Source organism: Panicum virgatum, chromosome 8N (assembly GCF_016808335.1).
Source record: "Panicum virgatum strain AP13 chromosome 8N, P.virgatum_v5, whole genome shotgun sequence".
NCBI classification, from domain to species: domain Eukaryota; kingdom Viridiplantae; phylum Streptophyta; class Magnoliopsida; order Poales; family Poaceae; genus Panicum; species Panicum virgatum.
Genome location: NC_053152.1, coordinates 12,088,992 through 12,098,532, shown reverse-complemented (window position 1 = coordinate 12,098,532; position 9,541 = coordinate 12,088,992). Strand labels below are relative to the sequence as shown.

General features: G+C 47.1%; 1 protein-coding gene across 1 annotated transcript; it reads left to right on the top strand.

Annotated features, from left to right (window-relative positions):
- The first annotated feature begins 2,222 nt into the window (after positions 1-2,222).
- Positions 2,223-3,085, top strand: LOC120684786. The gene is made up of 3 exons (XM_039966663.1): positions 2,223-2,435; positions 2,500-2,758; positions 2,825-3,085. Exons 1-3 carry the CDS (start codon positions 2,302-2,304, stop codon positions 3,083-3,085), a joined length of 654 nt encoding a protein of 217 aa, XP_039822597.1. The 5' UTR covers positions 2,223-2,301.
- Positions 3,086-9,541: the final 6,456 nt, after the last annotated feature.

Below are 9,541 nucleotides of genomic sequence, written 5' to 3'. Positions count from 1 at the left end.
ATTTCTGTTTTTTAAAAAATATATTTTCGAGTTGGAAATTTACAGAAATATACCACGGCCGCCCGGCTGCCGGGCGACAGGGGCTAATCTGTAAAAAAAAGAAAAAAATTGCGTACAGGTCCCTGGGAACCGGCCGCCCGGCAGCCGGGCGGCCGGCCTCCCAGGCCGCCCGGCTGGGGCGGCCGGCCCCCCACCTCTATATAAGGGTGTTGGCTGCCCCTCCTCCCTCATTTGCCTTGCTAAAAATCCAGAAAAAAGAAAAGAGAGGGAGGGAGGGAGAGGAGGGGTGAGGGAGAGGCAAAGCGGCGAAGTCCTGTCGGATTTTCAAGCCGGCGACTTTAGGTAACTAAATTTTTCCATATTTTATAAATAGATTATGTTGTAATTATTTTTTTGAAACAGTAGATTACCAATCAGTTCAATTATTGTTAGGAGTGATTAGTGGTACATTTAGGTGCATTTACTTATAGTGATTAGCGTTGATATATTACATTAAGTGTTAGATTTAGTATTAGAAAATACTAGAAAATTGTTAGAGAAGTATTAGAAAATGCAAGATAATATTAGAAAATTGTAGAAAATGTTAGAAAATTGTAGAAAATTGTAGAAAATGTTAGCAAATTATAGAAAATTGTAGAGAATGTTAGAAAATTATAAAAAACTATAGAAACTATTTTGTTGAAACAGTTGATTAGCAATCATTTTAATTATTATTAGGACTGATTAGTGGTACATTTAGGTGTAGTTAATTGTAGTGATTAGCATTGATATAATACACTAGCAATCTAATTAATTAATCTTAAAAATTGCAAGATAATATTAGAAAATTTCTAAAATGTTAAAAAATATTAGAAATTATTATTAATGGTTAGAAAATCTTATAAATTATTTAGGAAATATTAGAAATATTTAGATGTGTGTGATTGTATTGTATTGTTTTGATCTTACGTGGTAGGTATGGCTGGGGTTACTCCTGGGTTGCTGGACCCAACAATAGACTCGGGTCACCGGTCCTTCCTTGCGAAGGTTCAGCACCAAGAACTAAACGTGCTGCGTCCACGTCCACCTGCAGAGTTGGTTGCTGTAGACCCACGATGGGTGCCCAGGTGATATGTCGTATATTTTCTGTTTTTATCCGTTATACATTTCGTTATATAATGTATTAACATTTGAGCACTTGTATGATGCAGGCTGAGCGAGGCAGGTCTTCTCACAGTGGCTCGTCTTGCTGAGAGTGCTTTGGTGAAGCTAGACAGGTCTCTACTTTCAGCTCTCGTTGATAGATGGAGACCTGAGACACACATGTTCCACCTCCCTTGTGGGGAGATGGCACCGACCCTGCAGGACGTTGCGATGCTGCTTGGTCTTCCTATCACCGGAGATGCTGTCGGGCCCCGCGTGGTACCTTCCATGTGGCTGGAGGATCTTGAGGAACATTTTGCAGGTGTTGCCACCACGATTGATCCTGAAGATTTCAATGAGCACCCATAGTCGAAAGGCCCTTCCAAGTCATGGCTCCTACAGTTTCAGGTACAATTTCATACAAAACGATGTGTTGATGTATTTTATGGCTTTGAAATAACTCATGTGTTTCTTATTCTCAATGTTCGTACTTCATTGCAGCCGGGTCTGTTGGCAGCCGATGCTGATGACTACAACGTGACTAGATCACTCGAGGCATACCTGCTGTGGTTATTTGGGTACATCCTGTTCAACAACTCACACGGGCACTGTGTGGATAGGGTGCTTCTGCCATACGCACAGGAGATCGCCGATGCAGATGAGGATGCCATACCCTTATATAGTTGGGGTTCAGCGGCTCTTGCATGCACATATCGTGGACTCTGCAAGGTATCACGGCAAAATGATAGGAATGCTTGTCCTAACGGGGTGCCCAATTCTGCTACAGCTTTGGTCTTACGAGAGGATTGCGATCGGTTGTCCCATGATTAACCAGTCACCATACACGCCGGATATGTACGGTGACATGGAGGACGACAGACCCACCACGGGGACTCTCTGGTACTCTCGACAGGTATGAGACACGATAAAAATTTATATTCTATGCGTAGTATGGTCATACATTGTTCCCTCAATAATTTTCTTATGGACAAATAATTTTTATTTTTGCAGAAAACATGGGCACATGTACAGACCCGGCGGTCTTATCCTGAGTTTATTGCCGAATTTGATCGATTGACCCCAGAAGACATTGTGTGGGAGCCATACAGTCCTTCGGCTATAGCCGCACGTGCACCGCTTGGGATATCTTCGGTGTGCACACAGGACCAGGTCCTATGGATGACTACTGCAGCTTTGGTGTACGACGTTGCAGTTGAGGCCCACTACGCGGATAGAGTCATGAGACAGTTCGGTCGACGCCAGTCTTTCCCTGTGTCTTCAGCGTTGGATCGTGTTCAGCGCCACGATCATAGGTAACAAAAATGTATGAGCACCCATGTACTAATAACGTGAGACTAATTTCTATTTAACGTGCAGTTTATCAAGGGCTGGGCATCCTTTCTCGACAATGTGGGTCACTAGATTACAACTATGGGTGGCTGCGTGGGATGATGCAGATGAGCAGTTAGCTGAGGATACCGGTCCACACACTGAGCCTTCGTTTCGGGCGTACCTGACCTGGTACGAACCGAAGACTCGTTGCCGTTTGATGTATGTTGACATGCATCCACAGCCGCATGTTGCGACTTCGCAGGATCGCTATGCACGACACAGGGATGAGGCATTAGCTGGGGCGGTGAGTAAATGTTGACAGGCATTTTCGATCTTTTAATATTTGTATACTAAGTTTTTTTGGTTGCAGTTCGAGGCATGCAAGCTGCTTGAATTAGATTGCTCACTGAATGTAATGAGGATTCATGGCGGGTCTACGATTAGTGTGCCGGCACAACTCGAGGCCTGGACCACTCAACGTGATAGAGCCCGTGGTATGCTTCAGGCCTTTGGTACGCGGACGGAGTACGAGGATTCCTACGGATCGTCGCAAGCGTCGACGTCGGTTCCTTGTGGTTCCGCATGGCAGCAGCCTCCCTTATACCACCGACAGGCAGAAGGTATGGTGTGATATTTACCGATCCGTATGTTTATATGCATTATTTAAATATGACTCCACACAGGGTATGGGTACCCCGGTTGAGATACCTTACATGAAATTTATTTTGCAGTCTTCAGATGCTCCAGAAAACTGTGATTTTACCAGATGGGTCGATCCTGCACCAATTGATTCAGTTCAGGAGTTCATCGAGTACCTCCAGATAAAGATCTTTGATCTGGAATGCATGGTAAACCATTACGAGAAATTGAGCGAGGGTAACAAAGACGACGAAGATTATGATACCAGCAATGCTGCCGCTTCACAGGATGAACCATGCACTATTCCTTACTGCAACTGTCGTTGTCACAAGAAGAATGACCCTGCCCCTCCGGCACCACCGCCTGCACCACCTGCAATGGGTGGATACTGCGGAGAAGGCTCAACGCAGTTTGCTACATGGGGGTACAGCTACTAGGACTATCTATTGCTAGTCACATGCTGCATCGTTATGTTTGTTGTGTTTTTCTAAATTACTTAAGGCATGTTAACTTAGTTCAGAATCTGTTTACCGTAGTTGCAACGGGTTCTGCCATGCCACTGCATGTTTGATGTGTGTTTCATTAACGTTGTATTATGATGTAATTCCAATGGTTTATATTGTGTAATGCAGTTTTTAGTTTTTAATTCTTACCATTATATTTGATGTGTGGTTCACAGTATTCTAGTCCCCTGAAAATATCCGAAAATATTAAAGGTAAGTTCGAAGATTCACTAGATTGCTTGTGCGTGCGTGGCACCTCGGCGCCGTGATCTGTGGCGTCAAGACGTGTTATCTCGACGCCACATATTACAGCGCCCACCCCCAGGGTCTTTTTCTGCAAAAAATTACAAAAAGGGCACATATGTTCAATTATTTCGCGAAAAAGGCTAAATTGCAAAAAAAATGCCGGCCGCCCCCAGCCGGGCGGCCTGGGAGGCCGGCCGCCCGGCTGCCGGGCGGCCGATTCCCAGGGACCTGTCCGCAATTTTTTTTCCTCTTTTTTTTTCAGATTAGCCCCTGCCGCCCGGCAGCCGGGCGGCCAGGTCCCGGCCGCCCTGCAGCGGGGCGGCCGGGGTATATTTCTGTAAATTTCCAACTCGAAAATATATTTTTGTAAAAAACAGAAATAAAAAATAAAAAAACCGCGTCCACTGGTGCCCTAAATTATTAATGGAGCCCATATTTGCCTCATAAACTCGAAAAAAACAGATTCTATCGGCCCAGCATCTCCAATAGACTAGCTAAATGAGGTCCGATATGTATATTTTTCCAAAACACCACAAAATGGTGTTCCAATAGACTAGCTATCTCCTTCCGCTAGCTATCCCGCTATCCATCTAGGTGACACCACTAGCTATATTTGCCGAGTCGACCGCAGTAGCTATCCCGCTAGCCATCTGGGTGACATGCGGGGTCCACCTAGAAGAGCAGATTTTTGGAGGGGAGGAGGGGATGATGGAGAGATTGTTGGATCTCCCACCCTTCGGCTAGCTTTTTTTAGCTAGTCATTTTAGATAATCTATTGGAGATGCCCTAACTATCCAAAACCATTCATATTCAGTCCTCCAGCAATTTTGAAGACACTGACGGGGACTAACACGTGGCAGTGAGGCCACATGTCAGTTTCTTCTTCCTCCCTTCTCTTATTTCTTCTTCTACCCGTTAGGAACTCTGCTGCCGGATCCATGCACCACGCTACACTGCCATCATCGGGGTCACCACCCTCGCCAGATCCCTGTGTCATCCGCTCGCGCCAGGGACAACACTGTCGCGTCGGGGCGTGTCAGGGCCATGCGTGTGTGCGCCTCGTCTGCCGGAGCCTCACCCGCCGCCCATGCACCTCGCTTGTCGAAGCCACGCCTCGCCTACCAGAGCGGCGCCGCCACACGTTGCCCGCGCTGCCAGAGCTGTGCCTAAGCAGGAGAAAGAAGCGGAGGGATGAGGAAGAAAATGACTTGTGGGCCCCACTACCACGTGTCAGTCCACGCAAGCGAAACCACTGGAGGCCCAAATGTAAATGGTTGTTACCGGTGTTTGTTTTTTTAGTTCAGGGGCGAACACGAACTGCAGTGATAGTTGAGGGACCACCACGACTTTTTCCATATGTCAATCCTATTCATAGGACGTCCAAGCAGAAGCATTCGCTTCTCGGACACCCTATGATCTGTGGGGGCGATCGCACAATGCCGACTCGTCATCCTCCTCCTAGCGCTAGGGCTGCGGATGGTGGCGGTGAACGGCAGAGCAATGGTGAGGGTGGCATAGGGATTAGGGATTTAGGGTTTTAGGGTTCCCATTATTGTCGAACCAATCATTAGGTGGCACGCCAGCCGGCGGTGGAGGCGAGAGAGATGGCGGGGAGTGGAGGTAGTGTGGGCTCCGCCAGAGCCGGGTGGTGGGAGACCGTTGATGGGCTACGGAGGCAATGGGGGCACCTGATCTATAGTGGTTAGGGATAATGCCAGTCGCGGACGGCAACAGAGGCACTGAGGAGGCTAGGATAGGGCGGGGGCAGAGGCGGGCAGTGGGGGTGAACCAGAGAACAAGGAGACGGCAACGGTAGGGGGATGAAGGAGGCAGGCAGCCCATCACGGTGATCGGTGGCGTGGCAGCGGCTAGCACGGCAGCCAGCAGTGCAGCGGCACAGGCCGATGACGCAGGTGATTGATCCAAATTGTGGCGATGCTATTTTTTTAGTTTTTTATTGTCCACCACTCCCTATTTCACAACAGGTAGTGCTCTTTTCCCCCTCTAGAACTGGATGATTAGTTCTACATATTTCATATTTGAGAGAAGAAGGGGGTTAAGTGCAACTCTAGCCCAGGCTCTCATTTGGGCCCCTACTCTAAATTTTGAGAGTTTAGGGAGAAAATGAACTCCAACAGGCATCCTAAATGGGCTCCTATTTTAGATGGGCTCTAAAATTAGCACCCCAAGTCCCTAGGAATAAGAGCCTCCCACCTCCTGCCACTGACGCACCAGCCCGCCCCCTACGCACCGCCCCGCCCCCCACGCGCCGCCCTGCCGGTGTGCCGTCCGCCGCGCCTCCACCTCCACCTCCGTCCCGCCTGCAGACGGCTGCCTTCTCCGGCCTCTCCCTCGGCGACTCCATCTGGTCCACGGCCGTCGACGCTGACCGCCACAACGCCTCCCAGCCCGACGCCGGCCTCTTTGCATCCCCATCGCGTCCTTGCATGGAGAAGCCGCAGCCTCCTCCACGTAAGGGACGGCCAGCACCGCCTCCACCAACCCGCCACCTTCCCAACATGGAGCAGAGGCCTTCCGGATCTCATAGAGGCATCTCTAGTGGCGTGCGCCCTCCACTGCCAACGGCGGGTAACCCGGCGAAGACCCATCATCGAACCTTCATCGTGCCAGCTCCGCTGCCTACTGCCAATCCTTCCAACTCCGTACTTCCTCGTCGCCAAGAAGTGCCCAACTCCGGCCTTCCTCGCCACCAAGATGTGCCCAACTCCTGCCTTCCTCGTCGCCAAGAAGTGACCCACTCCGGCCTTCCTCGTCGCCAAGAAGTGCCCGACTCCATCCTGCCTCGCCACCACGAACTGCTCTTTCCCGGTGGTGCTCCTCGACACGACCCTCTCATGGCGACCGTCACGGAACCTGCTTCACCACCACCCGGTGCCACCACCTACTGGGACATCCGCAGCACGTCATCATCCCCAGCGATGATGGGATACGAGGCCGCCGGCACCTTGGAGCCGATGTTTGATTGGACACTGGACTGCTATGCAAATGTATGTATTTTCCCCAATTTTCTTGCTCAGTTATGTTGTTCCTAGTGTTATGAATTAGATTGTTGTGCTACGGACAACAGTTCGAGAATAGGGAGAGTACTCATTTGCTCCTAGTGATGTTGATTGTTAAAGAAATGTGCCCTGATTGACATGTGCTTGTACATGATGATTATAGTTCAGAGGTTTCAACTAGTATATTTTCAGCTATTTTCTGAATCTGGTTATTGATATTACTATTTTCTGTATCTTTCCAAAGCTACTCACAGACTATGACCATTAACAGTAAACCATTTTCTTTAGGTTTTCTAATCTGCATTCTATACCATTTTCAGACTCTCCCTATTGTTATAATTATAGCTTCAGAGAAGAGTATTGCCTGAATCAACAAAACTTATATTGCCTTAACCTGTCAGCATTTTCTTTAGATGTCTATTTTCAGTTTTGTTTTTCTGAAGTGAACTGAATATTACAGATAACGAAGTTAGGAAAAATTGATATCTAAGGCACTTGATAACTTTAACTATCATAGTTTATTATACTCACTTAAGTTTTCACCTGTTTTCTCCTTGTGTGGCCTTGTAATGTAGATGAAATATGATGACGCAGTAACATGTCTCTTGTGGTTTGTAGGATCCACAGTACTACACAAATCTGATGATCCAGGATGTGGATGGCGATTTGGAACTTTCGATGCAGCCAGATGCCACTCCAAGTAGTGGTGGGAAAGGAGCATCCAAGCGGGGCAGCAACCACAGTCAAGAAGAAGATATCCTGCTTTACAAGTCTTGGATCAGCATCAGCAATGACGCTATCGTAGGGACTAACCAGTCAGGCAAAACGTACTAGGAGAGGATCACCGCACATTTCCACAACTTCAGGGGCTTCCACTCCGATCGGACTGCTAATTCTCTGGAGCATCGCTGCGGGGTCATAATAAAGGAGTGTATGAGATTCCAGGGGTACTATGAGGAAGTTGAGCGGCGTCACCCAAGCGGCGTGGCTTATCAAGAACATGTAGTTACTCGTACATTTGTTCTTTCATTTAGTTCTTTGTTATTGGTACATATAACTAGCCATCCCTTGATCTTTGTTGCAGATCTTGGAAGCACAAGCAAGATATGCCAAAGTTTCAAAGGGAAAAAGCTTCGCAGTCATCCATTGCTGGTTCGAGGTGAGACATTTGGAAAAGTTCGCAAAAGTTGACAAGAGGCCAAGTAAGTCAAAAGAGATCAACCTCTCGGTAGGAACTCAACATGGTGACGGAACCCAATCTCCTGCGAAGAAAGCCCGACCTCCAGGGCGAAAGCAGTCCAAGGAGAAGCTGAAAAGAAATGAAGGAGGCGACGTGTACAAGGATATGATGGGGAACCTGATGGCAATGAAGGCCGAGGAAGTGCAGTTGAAGAAGGAAAGGTGGGAAAAGGATCTGATGATCGAACAGCGCAAGCTAGACATCGAGGAGCGGCGTCTACAATGGGAGCAAGAGCAGAAGATCATGTTCTGTGACACGAACAACATGGATGAGCATCAAAAGGCTTACATGTTGGTCAAGAGAGCTTAGTTCGCTAAGGCAGCGAGTGCTAGTGTAGGTGACACTGCTAGTGTAGGTGATGCTACTAGTTCTCCGTGATGTTGCGAGTGCTCTTATTCAGATTCATGTTATATTGCATTCATGTTTGAATTCTGAATTCTGAAATTGTTGATGTTCTGGAAATTGTAAAACTTGCCATTGCTGGAATCAGATGGTCATTGGCATGGTGGTGGTGTTCATATGTGATTCTGTTATGACTGAGAATGACAATTGTGATTTTGCCTGCATGTGTGTAATGTGTTCAGTGCATATATTATCTGAATTTTGGATGCTGCTGAACTTGGAGCTTGGCACTGATGATCATCTGTGATCATAATTGGTGTGGTGGTGTTCAGTGCATATACCAGTTTAATCTGTGCATATGCAGTACTTTACTGTGCATATGTCAGGTTTCAGAAAGTGCAATGTAACTTTTCTGTACTTGAGATTCTACTGAATGCTGATAGCATTGCAGTGTAGTTGGAGTCTGTCCTAGGGATTTTAGAATATATAATTTTAGTCTGTTGCAGATTTAGTTGGGGAGATTGCAGCTCTTGAGCAGGAAGTCATACTGCAACTAGCAGCAGGTGGACCAAGAAACCCTGAAAAACATTGACGAGGGTGCACTCCGTTTAAGGGATATAAAGCAATCTGCAGCTTTCAACTTGCCAACCGTCTCAAATTTTGTTAGTGCGCAGACCATTTCTTCCAATCTTTCATACTAATGGCAATTGGCACCATCTTTCTATCTGAAAAAAATTTGGCACCATCTGCAACCACCTTCAGGAGGAGCATTGCTTTGACACCAGAAATGCTGTAAGTCTGCAACTTCATCATTGCTCCGAGAGCAGCGCCTTTCTTATTGCCAGGATTAATCCTGGCATTAGGCATTGAACATTTGCAACATTTGGATCCTCTGGTTTTGTTCAGACTTCATTCCAGAATTGTTTGCCTGACAGCAAGGTAGCATTCAGGTGCTGCAGATCTGTAATACAAACAATCATCCTGTTTCAAAAAATATAAATAGATGGAAATATGAATACTTAGTCCAGTTCAGCATGAAAATATGCTGGATTGGATTGAGACTCCAGCCAGAGCTGAATTCTGATTTTCACACATTA

Coding starts and splice junctions, on each gene's coding strand:
- LOC120684786 (XM_039966663.1), top strand. CDS start 2,302: ATGACTACTGCAGCTTTGGTGTACGACGTTGCAGTTGAGGCCCACTAC. Junction 2,436..2,499: donor GTTCAGCGCCACGATCATAG/GTAACAAAAATG, acceptor TTTAACGTGCAG/TTTATCAAGGGCTGGGCATC. Junction 2,759..2,824: donor ATGAGGCATTAGCTGGGGCG/GTGAGTAAATGT, acceptor TTTTGGTTGCAG/TTCGAGGCATGCAAGCTGCT.